A 16,959-nucleotide genomic window follows, 5' to 3' on the forward strand; every position below is an offset into this window, starting at 1 on the left:
AATATCCCCTGTCAATGTGATGTGTGGACAGAACAGTCCCTGTCCAAATTCCCACAGCAAACCCTGCCTAAATACACTGATCCCTGGGCTTGTCCAGATCAAACCTCTGCCCTGCTGAGAGCTCTGGCCAGAGGTCTGACCAATCCCAGATCCCTCAGCAAACCTCATTCCTGTTGAGTAGACTACTTTTCAGTTGCTTTTGGAAGAATAACCATAAATGTGTCTGGCCAATTCAAACACAGCTCCCTAGCATCTGATATTAGACACGCTCATGACGAAAACGACAAACAAACCTAAAGCAAAAATAAAAAGCCCACTGAAACTTTGCCTTTATTAAGCATTACTACAGTTTAGGTATGGTGGTCATTCAATTCCAGTGTCTTTGAAATCCCAAAAAGGCAGAAACCTCAGGAGTTACATTGTTACCCAGCATCGATCACACATAAAAGACTAAAAATCAGGGTTATTCCATCTAATATTTCTTTTTTTAACTCTTTTTAATACATACAAAAAAGGACTATTGTTTAAAAATTTATGTTTTTTCTTTGCTGTATTCATAGTATGAAAACATATTTTTTGGTATGATCAAAAATTCTCAAATTTTCATTTTCTGTATTTAAATGCAAAAAAACCCCAAATGTTGTATTTGGAATTTTTGAGAAATGTTGTCAGTATAGTTTACAGAATAAAACAAAAAAGACAATTTTATAAACACATCTATAAATAGTAAATTCATAAAAATAAAAATAAAATCTTACATTTATATTTAGTGATTTAGCAGACGCTTTTATCCAAAGCAACTTACAGATGAGGGAAACAATGGAAGCAACTGGAACAACATAAGGACAACAGAAAGCATAAGTGCAATAAAAGAAAACTGGTCTCATATAGCTTACCACAGTATATAGAGCTAAGTTTTTTTTTTTTTTTTGACAGAGTAGAAAAGAGATAGAAGTCAGAACTGATCAGTCAGGTGTTGATGGAAGAGATGTGTTTTCAGACGATTCTTAAAGATGTCTTGAATTTGATTTGAGTGAATATAGGGAGCCAATGTAACTTAATGAAGAGAGGAGTGATGTGCGCTCTCTTCAGTTCATTGAAGACCACTCTTGCCGCTGAATTCTGGATCATCTGTAGAGGTTTGGTTCTGCAAGCTGGAAGTCCAGCCAGTAGCGCATTGCAGTAGTCCAGTCTGGACAGAACAAGAGCCTGGACTAGGACTTGCGTAGCATGCTCAGATAGGAAAGGTCTAATTTTCCTAATATTGTAGAGGATGAATCTACAGGACCGGGTGGTGCTGGCAACCTGATCAGTGAAGTTAAGCTGATCGTCGATCGACACTCCCAGGTTTCTAGCCGTTCTGGAAGATGTGATGGTTGATGAGCCCAGTTGAATGGAGAAGTTGTGATGACTCTTTGTGTCGGCCGGGATTACAAGCAGTTCTGTTTTAGCAAGGTTCAGCTGCAGGTGATGGTCATTTATCCAGAGCGAGATGTCGGCTAGGCATCCTGAAATGCGTGCAGAAACAGTCGGATCGTCAGGCTGAAATGACAGGTGGAGTTGTGTATCATCCGCATAGCAGTGATAGGAAAAGCCATGTTTCCAAATGACAGAGCCTAGGGTTGTCATGTGTATGGAAAATAGCAACGGACCAAGCACTGAGCCCTGAGGCACCCCTGTGTCGAGATGTTGGGACTCAGAGACCTCTCCAGGATACTCTAAATGACCTACCTGTGAGGTAAGACCTGAACCATTGTAGCACCCCTCCTCAGTCTCAGGGCTTCAATGACAGAGAGCAGCGCAGTCTCAGTGGAATGACCGCTCTTGAAACCAGACTGGTTGCTGTCCAGGAGGTTGTTCTGGGTGAGAAAGGATGAGAGCTGGTTACATACAACACGTTCAAGAGTTTTAGCAATGAAGGGGAGGAGTGATACCGGTCTGTAGTTCTCTAACAGTGCAGGATTAAGAGTGGGTTTCTTCAGTAGCGGGGTAATATGGGCCTCTTTGAAGAGTGTGGGAAATGTACCAGTGGTGAGAGACGAGATGATAATGTGGGTCAGAGCGGGAACAACCAATGGAGAGATGGCCTGGAGGAGATGAGTGGGGATGCGATCTAGTGGGCAGGTAGTTGGGTGGTTAGAAGGCATGACCTTGGAGACATCATCTTGAGATAGGAGAGAGAAAGAGGGGAACGAGCATGTGTCGGGGGTTTGGGCGTGATCAAGAGGCAGCGGCACAGAGAACTGACTGCTGATGGTGGTCGTTTTCTTTACGAAGAAAGATGCAAAATCATTAGCTGTTAAGTCAGATGGAGGTGAGGGGGAAGGCGGGCAAAGAAGAGCAGAGAAGGTTTTAAAGAGAGTACGAGAGTCAGGCGAGATGTTGATTTTAGTGTGGTAGTACTGGGTTTTTGCAGAGGAGACATCAGCAGAGAAAGAAGAGAGGAGAGACTGAGGTCAATAGGTTCTTTAGATTTGCGCCACTTTCTCTCAGCAGACCTGAGCGTGGCGCAATGATCACGGAGACCATCAGATAACCAGGGGGCAGAAGGGGATGCACGAGATGGCCTAGATGTTAGAGGGCATAGGTTGTCTAAGCAGGAGGTTAGTGTGGAGCAAAGCTCGTTGGTGGCACTGTTAGTATCCAAGAGAGGGAGAGCTGTTCAGAGGGAGGGAGCGTAGCGGAGACCGCAGAGGATAAGCGGGAGGTAGAGAGTGATCGTAGGTTGCGCGTGAATGTGACCAGTGGGGAAGCAGGTGTAGTGTCTGGAGAAGTTAGGTCGAGATCAAGAGTGATGACGAAATGATCCGATGTGTGCAGTGGGGTGACCTGGGAGTGATGAGTGGAGCAGTGTCGTGTGTAGATAAGATCTAGTTGATTACCAGACTTATGGGTTGCTGAAGTGGGAACTCACTTGAGGTCAAACGACGCAGTCAGATTGTTGAAGTTGGCAGCCTGTGGTTTTTCAAGGTGGATGTTGAAGTCTCCAAGTACCACCAGAGGAGTACCGTCCTCAGGGAAGGATGACAGCAGCGTATCAAACTCCTCCAAGAAATTTCCAAGCTGATCTGGGGGACGATAGATGACCACAACATGAGTTTTAACAGGGTGGATGATAGTAACAGCATGTGACTCGAAGGAGATGTTGTCACATGAGGGTGCCAGCTGTTTGAATTTCTAGTCGTTGGGGATAAGTAGACCAGTTCCTCCACCCCTCCATGATATTCGTGGGCTGTGGGAGAAAGTGTAGTTATTTGAGAGAGCAGCTGGTGTGGCAGTGTGCTCTGGCTTGATCCAGGTTTCAGTAAGTGCTAAAAGAGAAAGACCAGAGTGTTTAGAAATACTGTAGCTGTAATGAAATCTGCTCTGTTTACAGCAGATTGTTAGTTCCATAAACCAATGGGAAATGTAATCGAGGTAGTTGTGAACGTTGAACGAGTGCGCAGATTATTAGCATTAGCATTGCGTGGCCTTCTACGTGATACCGGTGATTTACGAGTTGTAGTGACAGTAGGGATTTGAAAACACATAGTCAAAATCGGGGAATAAGAAATATACAAGACAAATAACAAGAAGAGAATAAATAGAAGTGCAAAAAGTTAATACTGAAGTGCAATACTCAAGTGCCTTGTCAGTGTCCTTGCTCGGTGGAATCATGCAGGTAGAGTCGATGGTCTTTACGCTCTTCGGTCTTCACGCGATTAGGCTGCCGCGGTGTCAATTCACGATATTGAAATCAGCAGGACACGCCTCCCAATATCTCCCAATAACAAACGAAACCAGCACGAGAACAAACGCGACTTCAACACGTGACAAACGCAGTAGTAAACAAAGCAACGACACTGCATTTAAACTCAACAAGACAAGATTAATCAATTACACTTATGCGCTTCAGTTGACTTCAGCTGCAACAAAATGCTTCTCCCACAAACTGTATTTTACATACACACATATACAGTATACTCTCTTATAGTTCTTATACTTCATATTTTAAGTTAGCTTTTCTTTTTAGCTTTTAATTTTTTTGTCATTGTTTGCTATTTTGTTATGCTTTTGTCATTTTATTATTTATGTGTTTGTTTTTACGTTGCTACTGTATATAAGATTATTTTTTATTTGGGTTTTATTTTGGTTTTTCTTTATCATTATAATTTTAGTGCCTTGAACTTATTTCCGTTTATATCTGAGGCGACATTACATTTTTTGAAGTTTGGGTTTTGAAATTTTTCCAAAAAACCTTGCTCTGGAATACTTTATTGTGACTGGTCAAGTATTTTGTGGTTAAATATTTTACACTCTTAAAAATGTCAAAGCAGTTGGTCAAAAATGTACATATTAACCCAGAAAATGTTCATATTTGACCCAACAATGGGTTAAAATAACACAAGATAAGTTATAACCCAGGTGTTGGGTTTGTCCATTGTATGACCCTACCCAACATTTTTGTGTATACAGTGTATATAATCACTATTAAACTGTATATTTACCTGGCAACCAATTTCGTACATAACTGTGCTAGATGTATCTCTTTCTTTTTATATAATACTATTGTAAACTAAAATCAACATTTATATCCACTTCTTTAGTAATTTAACTATGATATATTTTACAGTACAGTCACTCTTTCTATAACACAACATAAACCACGTTATATTATTTATGAGTGTGGTGTATTTGTGTGTGTGCGTGTGTGTGCGTGTGTGTGTGTGTGTGTGTGTGTGTGTGTGTGTGTGTGTGTGTTTGTCTGATAAGTAACTGTTTGTGCACTTGTTTTGACCTGCAGAGGGCTTCACTCTACATCTCACCTGCATCAGCTGGATCCAGTGTTCAACAGACAGGATCTTCATATACGTCCCACACACAGACCAACCCACCCCCCTTTGCCCCCCTCTATAACCTGCTACCCGACAAGACCTCCACCTTCTGCACTTAAACCATCTGACTATTGTGATGCAAGTCTGCGCTTCTTATATAAACCAAACCTTACACATTAAGATTGGACTCCCCTTAAAGAGATAACCCAAACAAAAAAATCAGTCATCATTTATTCAGCCAAAATCTGTATTTGATTCTTTCTTCAGTGGAACACAAAGAAAGATATTTTGAGAAATGTCTCAGTGGTTTTGTGTTCATACAATAGAAGATAATGGAGCAGGAGAGCAATGACAATAAATTCATTGCCATGTAACAACAAACCAATCAAACCCTGACGGAAAAAGTTATGAATTTAGGTCTCATTTCCTTGTGTATTATCTGTTTAATTCAAAATGACATCACACATGAAAGTTACATGTGTAGGAATGATTTTTCATGTTATGTTTAAGATACTAACAAAGACTAACAGACTCAGTTCTCAGTTGAACATAGGCTAAAAATGAACACATTTAACTTAAATACATTATAGCTGAAAAATACTGTTTATTTCGAATCAATGTCTAACTGGCTTTGATTTAAAATATGATTTAAAACAATTGATTTAAAATGATTTAACTGCACTTTTTAAAACAAGGAAAAGGAACAGACCTTCAAAAATGTCATGTAAATGTTTGTATCTGTGTGAATGTGTTTTATTTCTGTTTTATTTTTTATGTAATGGCATATTTTATATTACTTTATAAAGCAATTGTATATTTTTATTTGAATAATCATATATATTTTTTTGAAGTGGGGCATTTTCCTTGTGAATCATTTTTGGATACCAACAGATCATTCACTTACTTGATGAACAACATTTAAAATATATATAACACATAAATATATAAAATATTCATATTTTTCTAAAACATTTTGGTTTTGACTAACAAGATCACAAATTCCCGAAATTACCCAAACAACCCAAAGCCCACATGGAGTGTCTAATTAAATCAAGCAAATGTCAGTGAAGAACTAAAAATAAGAATAACATTTAACTATCAATAGGTCACCAGTTACTCAACTTAACGTTGCTCCAAACCCATACATTTCTGTCCTTTCTCTTTGATGCAATATTATCAGTTGCAGAATACATAAGGAACCAATGACCATTGCCATATTTCATATATTCATGTATTTGTTATAAAATACATAAAAATAATAGTGCATTGTGTGGATTACCTTCATGTTGTGTACAGTAGATCCAGAGGTTTCAGGGTCTGTCAGTAAATCAGTGTTTTGTTCTGTGCGTCCCACAAATGAACTACATTAACTGATGTAATGTGTTTTGATGAGCCACTCAGAAGGGGTACAATCTGTTTCAAGTATAACGTTCTTCCCATTTATTTCATGCTTCCGATAAACTCCATCTGTCCACCAGCTTCGTGAAATATGTTACAGTTATCAACACCACACGGAAAGGATCTCAGACTGAATGTATACCATGTGTAACAACGTTAAATAGTTTTATAGCAGAGGAATGCACCGGGTTCGATACAAGTTACCACCTTTGACAGCATCTGTGGACCGCTGTTCCAGAAAATTATTGGTCTCATAGTTTATAAAATCAAAGATCACATCTTTGTAATGCATTTAAAATAGATGTTCACTACTGTAAGTGCACCAGTATTAACATTAAAATACATTCTGGCAAGGTCAAGATGATTTGCAGTTCTGGCCAAAAACTTAGGAAAATACGTTAAAGGTTTTTAGTGCTTGTCCCTCTAAATATATCCTCATATTTAAATGGTTTTAATCGAACTTTATCATCATAAAGAGCAAATGCTCTGCAAATACCATCTCCGGGCATTTTTTGGACACCATTTTTATATTCCCATAGTTCCTCAAGACAAGAGATGAGATTACTAATGGAACAACAATCATTTAACCTGACAAGAATGTAGAGTCTCATCAGCATAAGCAGGAGTACTTCTGAAAGAGAGAACCTAGATGCATAGAAAATAACGGGCCCAAAATGGAGCCTTGTGGGACATCACATGTGATAACCATTGAGGATGAGGAGTGATAGAAAACATTCTGTCACCATCTTACGAGATATACTAAGCTGGACAGTGGGACATTTGGGTTGGGAATGAAAATTCTTATTGCTTTAAGTCATAATGTGATGGTATTTCAGCAATTCTGGCTAAAGGATGAAAATAGTACATTTATAATTAGAAACCCTTGTAACAACAAAGATAACAAGCTCAATCTGTGACACATGTGTCTTTAATATTGAAATGATATTTATATACTATGACACTGTGAAGGAGCGTGGAATGATAGGTGTTGTCATCTTCACCTCCACTGTCGATGGAAATCAATGTGACGAGACTCACCAAGTCATATTTATGGATGACATCAAGAAATAAAGTTGTAAACTGTATAATTCTTTTGAATCGCTCTTGTGATATGGCAATCAGTTTGTGCAGCACATACAGTAAATGTGAGAAATAGTAGTCAGGGTTAGAGGATTATATCATTTGCATTACTACAGGAATTCACTAGAAATTTCTTTCAATGCAATAAATCTGACAGTGATATCATAAAAAGTCTCTCATAATTTATTAACCCTCATGCAAGCCCAGATACAGGTAGATATAAATGAGAGAATAGAACAGAAAAGATCATAATACAGCAAAAGCCTCAGTGTCACTTTATATTAGATGTCTTAACTACAGTGTACTTATACACAATACACATTGCATGCAGTTTTCGGTAACACTTTAGATTACGACCCAATCTACCGCATAATTAAACAGAATTTACAGCATAACTAATCGTAACAATAATGTACCTCTGGAGTACATGTCTGCAGGTATTTCTTTCAATTATGAGTTATTTTGATGAGTTTTAATGTGTAAAATGTGTCTTTTGAGAATCAAGTTCAAGATTTGGATGTTTATGCAGTTCCCTCATACATATTTTTTGTAATTTTATTCTTTCCTTTTATTGCTTTATTCCCCAAATTTTGCATATTCTTCCCCTTTAACTACAGATTTGTACTGTAACGGTTCATTATTGTTACAATTAATTACGCTGCAAATCCTGTTTAATTACGCGGTACATTGCGGGCCGTAATCTAAAGTGTTACCCAGTTTTCTTATGTGTATTGTGTGTTATTATATTGTACTTACACATTTAAAGTATCTGCATGCAATTTCACAATCCTGAACGACATGTGCACAGTAAATATATTGTCTCTGTTGGGTAGTGATGAAAGCACAGTTCATTCCTGGTGCTGGTCTAAGTCTTTCCCATCTGGCATGAAGTTAAGAACAATTGAACCCAGAACAACCAAATTTCTGAACTCTTCTCGGAGACTGTCAAGCTAGTCGACAGCCCTGTCTGCAAAACCTCTTCCCACAGCTCCTCAGTCACTCACTGTCCCACCGTGACGATTGTTACACAAACACATTCACCATAAACAAGCTTCAGCCTGAAATTCATTGAGTTCAGCCAGTAGAGTAAGCTTGGAAAAGAAGTATCTGTTTTTCAGACCAGTGGAAGTTTGTTTAAAGGTGCTTTTTGGAGGATGTATTGACAGAAATGCAGTATATTATAACTATGTCTTCAGAGGTACATAAAGACCTTACATAATGAAGCGTTGTGTTTTTATTACCTTACAGAATGAGCTGTTTCTATCTACATACACTGCGGGTCCCCTTACATGGAATTCACCATGTTGTTTCTACAGTAGCCCTAAATGGACAAACTGCTCTACAGAGCGCGTTTAGTAAATACGTGATATTCTTCGGCAAAGAAGCGAAAATGTGACGACATCTTAGTTCTGTGTCAGCCACCGTAGTGCTTTGAAAGGGAGGGGTGAGGGGTGGCGTGAGCCATTGGTTGCAATTCACAACCTCACCGCTAGATGCCACTAAATTTCATACACTTTTAAGTATAATGAAATTCACCATAATAAACATAATTTGGGCCATGTAAATATCTTTTTGGAAAAAGACTCTTAACCAAAACATAAATTATAACAGGAGAAGCATTCGTGTGTCACATTGTGCTTCTATTCTAATGGAACCACATTTATTTCTTAATCGTTCTGCAATGTGTTAAAACAAAATAAACCTGATTTTGACATAGAAAAAAAAAACCTTTAATGCACGGCTAGCTGTGGATTATCCCTTCCATAGTTTTCAAGGAGTAAGCACTGTGAACATTACACAGCTTAAAAGGTTCTTAAAAGTCTACATTTGACATAAAACAATTAGTTTTAAATTATTTAAAGCCAAAGAATTATTTTTACCAGCATTACTCAAGTGGAATTTATGATCATTTTGTTGAGCCTTCACTTCACACTATGTTGATCGTATCATGCTGGTCGTACATTGGTTGAGTGTTTGCGCTGGAGGATTTCCAGCCTCTGATAAAACATCTTTAATCACAGTTCACGTGCGGAGCGAAACTTTGCAGTGTTTCCATAAATCAAGCGCAGCAGAGAAGAAATGCGAAGCAACTGCAATTTCCATTGCAACTGATTCCATTGATCCACGTTCACACAAAAGCTTTTGTTTTAAACTGAACACAACAGATTTACCACGTAAAACTCATTCTTTATGATTAGCCATTTAGATCTTATGACATGTATAAGCGTAATTGTTTTCTTCTGTCTGTGCTGATAGTTCATCCAACGTAACCAGAATCTCACTGTTACTATGTGGCTTTTGTTTGTTTTCTTGTTTTGGTGAAATTTGATAGATTTTTGAGGGGAGAAACGTAAACTGTGGTAGCTTTAAAGAAACAACAACAGCACCAAGTATTGGGATAGTCAAGTCATGTCAAGAAACTGATTTCAAACTGGCTTCCAGGCACCATAACATCATGTCTAATGAGCTAGAACCAATTCAAATGATCTCTGAAATGACATCACAGGGTTGCATTTTCACAACCAACCACCACATTTTGTATTCAATCCAACACTAAACTGACTTGTGCGACAATTTTGATCTATGCACAATGATGCATAGAAACACGCCAGACTACTGGTGACAAACAAACGACACAAAAACGCACAAACAATATATTTATTGCAAATTAATTCCACAGGACTAATAACAGAGGAATTATGTGAGCTCGTATTGTGAAAATAATAGTATAAAAACATTTAAATAACAAAATGAAGCAAACATGTCAAGTACAGTTAGTAATACGCTGGAAGAAAATCAGGAGTAAAAACAAACAAGTGGTCAAATCTGTGCAAATATTTATAGCAGTTTTACAGACCTACATTATTCATCTAAAAATATAATAATTTAAGAAATGCATTATTCAAACGACACGGTTTTCAAAAGACTTACACATATTTGATGGGATTTGTGAAACACAAGCAACTGTTTCAACAGGGCGATTGTAGATTTGTACCGTTCAGTTAAAAACTTCAAGAAAAAACGTCATTGTCTGCATTGTTCTAAGTGCTAATCTGGGAATGTTAAAGACTCATCTTTAGACTGGGGTGGGGGTCTGAAAGGCCACTGGATGCTGGTTGAAATGGTCTCCGCATGTTGAGTTTGTATGAATGTATGCCCAGACGATGAAAGATGGTGGGCATTGAATGAGTACAGAGTAACCTAAAGAATAAAGCAGGCCTGTGGCGCAGTGCTAAGTGAACTCAAGTGGCTTTACCACAGTTATGAATGAAGGTCCATCACTACCACATTTGTGCTGAAGCCTGGTGAAGCCTCAGCGTACCACATGAACATTCACCTTCCTTTCCATCAATACACTGACATGACTTTACAGTGTACTACACATCTACACATCACACGTATGACAAAAGATAAACATATAGAAATGACACCCATTTGATGGATCAAATAAAAACGTATATTCTGGCATTAAACATTTTAACTGGATTGGGAATGTTGCATCATTTTTTTTATCAATGCTGAATAAATCTATTAGTTTTTGATGTACCTTGGATCTGCTTTCCGATTACTTTTTCAAATAATTTTTTTTCTTATTTTGGTAAGGTGTCTTTTAAGAAACGTAAAAGGTGAGACACTTCAATTTAATACATACTCGCATGCTAACATGTAGCTATATGCTAGCTGTCAGTTTGTCTGCAACAGTGCTTCTCCGCTGGTTTTGCTTTAGGACCCAAAATTGTTTATCATACCAGATTTCAATGGTTTCATGCTTGGATAATTCACAAAACTTCCAGTGGTAAACGGATATTTAATCTAATCGGGGTTGTAGATTCCTGTACATTGCGTAGTTTTGCTAATTCTTTTTAAAGATGAAAGCATTGTCATGCAACCAGATTTTGAGTCATTTGGCTTAGCTTCTATCAAACAATGAATTTAAGTCAAAATGCCACAGTTTGATTGTACACCAATAACAAAAAGTATGTAAAGTGTTTAATCGTCCCTTTTGTTATGTTCATTTCGTTACCTTTCATTTAAATGCAGATAGTTGCATCTTATTAGCTGCTTTAAACAAAGTTCCCTGATTTCTGAGAGCTGTTTTGGATCATAAGCCAGCAGTATGAGAATCACTGATTTAGACGAATATACAGCTGCAGAAAAAATTAAGAGACCGCTCCAAATTTTCATTTATTTAGCATTTCTAGATGGTAATTTCATCCCAGTGTCTGTTGAATTTCAAATTGTGTCAAAGTCATCCATCAGCAATGTGAAAGACTGACAGAATGACAAGACACATGAAAACTGTGATAAAAATCGAGGTTATCACATAAAAAAGTGTTTTTTTTTGCAGTATTTGAGGTCTGTTATTTTCACTTATTTCAGTTTTCATTTTCTGCAAATAAATGCAAATAGAAACAATATTTCGATTTGAAACTTGGAAGAAATATTGCAAGTTCACCGAATGAAACAAAAATGATAATTTTAACTAAACACATAGCTAGAAATAGTAAATTCAGACAAAACTGAAAATTATTTTGAAATGGTCTCTCAATTTTTTCCACGGCTGTTTGTATGTAGTACATAACAAAGGCAAACAGCACCTAACAGTCTTCAAAGACGTTGCAGCAAAGACACACAAAACTCTTCTCTGATGTGAATGGGTTGTGTTTAGTTGAGCACAGGGTTATTTTTAGATGTACTGTATATGAAGTGTAGACCTGTAATGGTTGCACTTTGTTTGACAGTACATGCACTTACAATGTACTTACACTACCAAACACCCTGTACTTACTATGGGTTAGGTTTAGGTTCAGGGTTGGTACCTAAATACTTAAATGGTAAGTACATAGTCCGAACAAGACTGTAAAATAAAGTCATACCACTGTAATGATCAGCAGGTTGGTCAGAGATAGACAGGACAATCCCACAAAAGATTACAGCACAACTGTGACATCACAAACGTAACACATGCGATTGTGACTTCACATAAAACAAACTAGGATTACAGCTCTGTTCCAAACCTTAGTGAGCTGCTTGCTGTCTACTGCCTACACAGGCGGCTACAATTTAAGGGACGATCTTAACCGTCGTTGATGTCACAAGTGACTGATCTATAATTTGTAATTTTGTAATGTTGAAATTTGTGTACTTCACACAAATACTCTTTCACAATTTATTCCAAAAAAGTTTGATGTTAGCATGCTGGTAAGATAACATCGTGATACTCTAATAAAAACCATAAAAATACCCAAAACATTGGGTGACCGTCTTCACATTTTGCTTGATTTGTCGCAAGGCATTATGGGATTGCCTTCGAGGAGCGTACCTGTCTTCAAATGTCGGCAGGCTTGCTAGGTTTTGGCACAGAGCTTATGACAGCGTACCAAAAAATATGGAAACATTTGTTACGAGAAAATACATTTACGAAGGCGGATTGATTGAAATTTTCTTCACGGTCTATCAAAATGTACGATGCCCCCAAAACGTACGTCAATGAAATATAGATATCTATTTTCTGTATTTAAAATTTCTGTCATAGAAAACTACACGTGTACCCTTTTCAAGTCATGAAAACCTACAAAACAACTTCTTTGGCGTAAGAAAAATAGCTAGTAAAAATCTACAGGATATGAAGGTTATCTACAGAACCTGATCATGGAACTGATCAATATTGGGAAAAAAAGTTTGATACCAAGTATCTAAAACGATCTCATCTGGAATATTCCAAATATCTAAAGTGCTTCTGCTTTACTCCCTAATTCAGACACGAGTGCGGGACTGTAAGTACCTCTACTGAATTTATAAGGCAGATTCCTTCTATCCATCACAGATAGAAAATCATACACATGCTCACGGAAATGGCATAAAGGAATAAAAATACTAAAATTCCCTTTGACAGAGTTAATCTGACTGTGTGAAAGGACTGTAGGATTATTCATTGATGGACGAAGCATAAAAAAATCAAAGGTTGAGTTCTTTCATAGAGGATTTTAGCAGCTATAATTTCTCAGACAAACTGGTGATGTCTGGACTTTCACAGCCTGGTTAGGAATGAATAAGAGCTGATGAGAATCTTTTCGTACTGTGCCGACCGATGCTTGAGGTTACTAAACAACTGATATAAGACTGAGATGAGATGGGCACACACAGAAATAGCTTAGATGTTTCCGTTGATAGCGACTCACAGACATTTCACTCTGGACTGGCCAAATTCTTCCGTGTATGCCAGAACACCGATTATCTGGAGAGGTTTGATTCAGTCACGTGTGGGCGCTGGCGGCACTTCTCTGAATGTTCTCAGAGGTTCTGCCGCTATATGTCGACCAACACAGCGCCATCTGCTGGTGTGGCTGTATCAGTATCACTTGGTCCTGTAGCCACAGTGTTATGCAGTCTTTCCCACAATAGGATTCTCACTGCAAACAAAAACAACATATTAGACTTATATTCTTGCATCAGGAATAATAATTGTGGTTCCACTTGATATGGAGAGTCAAATTGAATGCATTATGGGTTACAGTATGCTATGCTCATCTGTGTATCAGTATACTGCAAATGTAACATTAGGACGCAAGAATGTCTTTTTGAAAATGTAGTAGGTATCTTACATAGTGCCTGGCTCATCGGTCAGCACGCCCTTCGAGTCGTGATGAGCCTGCAGGTCCTCCAGCACGGATCTGAGCTCTGTAATGGTGCGGAAGGTCTCTTTCGGGTCTTGTATAGTGAAGGCCGAATACTCCTCCTGCTCTTTCTGCTGACCGAGATACACAGACATACCGGCACAGGCATCTGCGGACACACATATGGAAGCGGTCACGTATCGATTGCACACAGCCTCTATGACTGTCTGGAACCATCCAACACAGGTTTTGACAGAAGAGGAAGGAAAGATCGCAAGGCATTTAACTTCATGTGACGTACGGTTCCAGTCAAAAGTTTAGACACACTTGACTGCATTTTTCTCATGACATTAAAAGACCCTTTGATCCGAAGGATTTGTTTTGAGGGAAAAAAGTTGGATTTTTGAGTATGCTTGAGTTTTGCCAACGTATGAATTTCTTTACAAAACATTCATTTGTTTTTTAACAGAGTTGGACAAAAAAAGGAAACAAAAAGTATCCCATGATGCACTTCATGAAGTGTATTTATAGATTGTACAAAATTGTAACTGTATTGTTTTTAAATATTCAATGTCTTTTTGTAAAGCTGCTTTTTCATGTTTCATGTTGAGGTGCTTTGAAACAATATCATATTGTAAAAAGCGCTATACAAATAAACTTGAAAACATATGTTAAATAATACCTTTCCATATATTGGAACCAAGCGCTAATAATTTGAAAAATAATTCTTATTATATATTATATTATAATATATTAACAAAGTATTATTTCATATATTTACGCAAGTAAAGGTGCAGCATGTAATTTTGTGGAGGATCTATTAACAGAAATGCGATATAATATTCATATAAACATAATGAAGCGTTATGTTTTTATTATCTTAGAATGAGCTATTTCTATCTACATACAGCGCGGGTCCCCTTACATAGAATTCACCATGTTGTTTCTACAGTAGCCATAGACGGACAAACTGCTCTACAGAGCGCGTTTCGTAAATTCGTTATCTCCTTCGGCAAAGAAGCGAAAACGCGATGACATCTTATGCCACGGTCATCCATTGACTTCCATTCATACGTATGCGAATGCGTCAGACCGGAAACGCAAGCCCGTCTCAAGATATTTCCCTGCGTAGTAAAGTTCAAGTTTGGTTCAAATTCGCGTCACGTGAGTGCATGAGACCGTCAAAACGTCACAGCGTGACCTCTCGGTACAGAAATGTAAAAATTGCTTCAGCCTATTTTCGCAGCACCGTCCGAGCGAATTTCGCATGCTCAAAGTCTAGTCTGACCACGGGATTAGTCCATAGTGCTTCGAAAGTGAGGGTGGAGTGAGCCATTGGTTGCAATTCGCAATCTCACAGCTAGATGCTGCTAAAATCTCCACATTGCTCTTTAAATGATTTAATATATTGACAGTTCGTACGTGTAATTTTTTTGTGTGTAAGGGTGGCTACTTGAAAGAAATAAAAAAAATAGTTTTCATTTGTGTGAAATTTCGTGGTCGGTACATGTTCTCTGGAAAAAGTTCTCTGGAAGAGTTGATGTGTTCAAGCTTTCGACTGCTACTCAGGGAGAATATAAGGGTTGGACTCTACGAGGGTTTGACTGGAAACACAGGATAGGGTAATCTTGTTTAATATTATTTTTTCCCACCTGTGTAGCCTTGATTATGTCAGCAGAAAAGAAAAAGTATTGCACAAGACGAAATGTTTAAGATTATTTCATAAAGATTATGAAAACAAACATTTTAGTCGAGTTTGATGTTATAGTCATACGCACCCTCCATCTTCAGCAGTCTGCAGAGGTTTGATGAGAAGAAGGAAAAGATTCTCTCTGTTTCTCGGTCACAGTCGATGTCCAGTTGAATGTTAGCTAACACTGTCCTACAGGACACAATCACATGTGAAAACACAAAGTATTACAGAAATAAAAAGAATGAGTGTCCAGGTTTGAACATAAAGCACACATTTCGTAAATGTAGCTGATAAAATGTCTTACGCCGTGCAGGGTTTACAGCCCGGAGCGTTTTCATTTGCTTCCTTGCAGCAAAACCAGGATCCACTGACATAAGCAGAGGGGTGAAAGGCGCTGAGCCGTCCCGGATTACAGCGGCTCACCTGACTTAACACCTCGATCCAACTGTTTGCCTCCACGCAGTTCCCAGCCTGAACATATAGAGGCTTTTCTGAAAGGATTACCTGAAACATCTGGACAAAACAAATGCAAATGTTTAAAGGTCCAGTTTGTAAAAACCGCCGCTAGAGGGCGCACGATCAAAACAACAACAATGGCGTAGCTTGATGACGCTGTGAAGGAGCGTTGAATGATGGGATCTGTTGTCTTCAACACCACCGCCGATGGCCGTCAATCAGACGGGAACAAGAAATCATGTTAGCGGATGAGGTAAAGTAATAAAGTTTTATAAATGTTGCGTATAATTGTGGTCCATAAATAAGTGACTGCTCGAAACAAGCTAGTGGCTTGCTAGACGCTAGACACTACTTCTGCATTTGTCCACGACACTGTTGTCATGTGGTTTCTACATCAGTAAAGGTGGTAACAAAGGGGAACGTGGATATGACATCATTGACAGGCGACTTCACAGCCCCCTGTCACTGTTTATAATGGCGATTTTCTCACGATTTACAAGTAGTTAGAAACATTTGAGATATTGTAAGTACTCAGCTGAACAAAATAAATATACTGTATATATTTTTGGATATTTTACTGCAAAATTGTTACAAACTGCACCTTTAACTTATGTGCAATACATTCACTTACATGTATGCATTAGGCAGACACTTTTACAAATCCTCTCACGTAGTCACTGTATATACACACACAAGACCACACAAACGCAATTGCATGACACTCACATTTTTGCGGTTAAAGGCACTTTCATCCAGTTTCTCGACTCCGAGGATGTTTTTCACAGGAATGATGCACAATGCTTCTTTCCCTGGACACAAACACAAACATGCATTCATCCGTGAAGTTTAAACGGCACTTTATTTTGATCACATAACAGCAAAACTATGAAATGAATTTAAA

At 38.1% G+C, this 16,959-nt stretch overlaps 2 protein-coding genes across 7 annotated transcripts in view; one reads left to right on the forward strand and one right to left on the reverse strand.

Annotated features, from left to right (window-relative positions):
• LOC130562950 (transmembrane protein 255B) overlaps positions 1 to 7,478 on the forward strand; it is a 29,844-nt gene extending 22,366 nt beyond the window's left edge. For 3 of the 5 annotated variants that reach the window (XM_057348295.1, XM_057348296.1, XM_057348299.1), the window contains one exon: positions 4,784 to 7,472. In XM_057348295.1, the coding sequence (XP_057204278.1) occupies positions 4,784 to 4,933 (150 nt within the window). In that variant the 3' untranslated portion in view covers positions 4,934 to 7,472. Of the gene's footprint in view, positions 1 to 4,783 lie in introns of all 5 variants that reach the window. The other 2 variants (XM_057348298.1, XM_057348297.1) reach the window with 2 other exon arrangements.
• Positions 7,479 to 9,942: 2,464 nt separating this feature from the next.
• Positions 9,943 to 16,959, reverse strand: part of rasa2 (RAS p21 protein activator 2) — a 55,151-nt gene continuing 48,134 nt past the window's right edge. For both annotated transcript variants that reach the window (XM_057347808.1, XM_057347807.1), the window contains exons 20-24: positions 16,785 to 16,867; positions 15,907 to 16,115; positions 15,688 to 15,791; positions 13,898 to 14,078; positions 9,943 to 13,705 (exon numbers count right to left, since the gene is read on the reverse strand). In XM_057347808.1, the coding sequence (XP_057203791.1) occupies positions 13,675 to 13,705; positions 13,898 to 14,078; positions 15,688 to 15,791; positions 15,907 to 16,115; positions 16,785 to 16,867 (608 nt within the window). In that variant the 3' untranslated portion in view covers positions 9,943 to 13,674. The remainder of the gene's footprint in view (positions 13,706 to 13,897; positions 14,079 to 15,687; positions 15,792 to 15,906; positions 16,116 to 16,784; positions 16,868 to 16,959) is intronic.

Source organism: Triplophysa rosa, linkage group LG12 (assembly GCF_024868665.1).
Source record: "Triplophysa rosa linkage group LG12, Trosa_1v2, whole genome shotgun sequence".
Classification (NCBI taxonomy): domain Eukaryota; kingdom Metazoa; phylum Chordata; class Actinopteri; order Cypriniformes; family Nemacheilidae; genus Triplophysa; species Triplophysa rosa.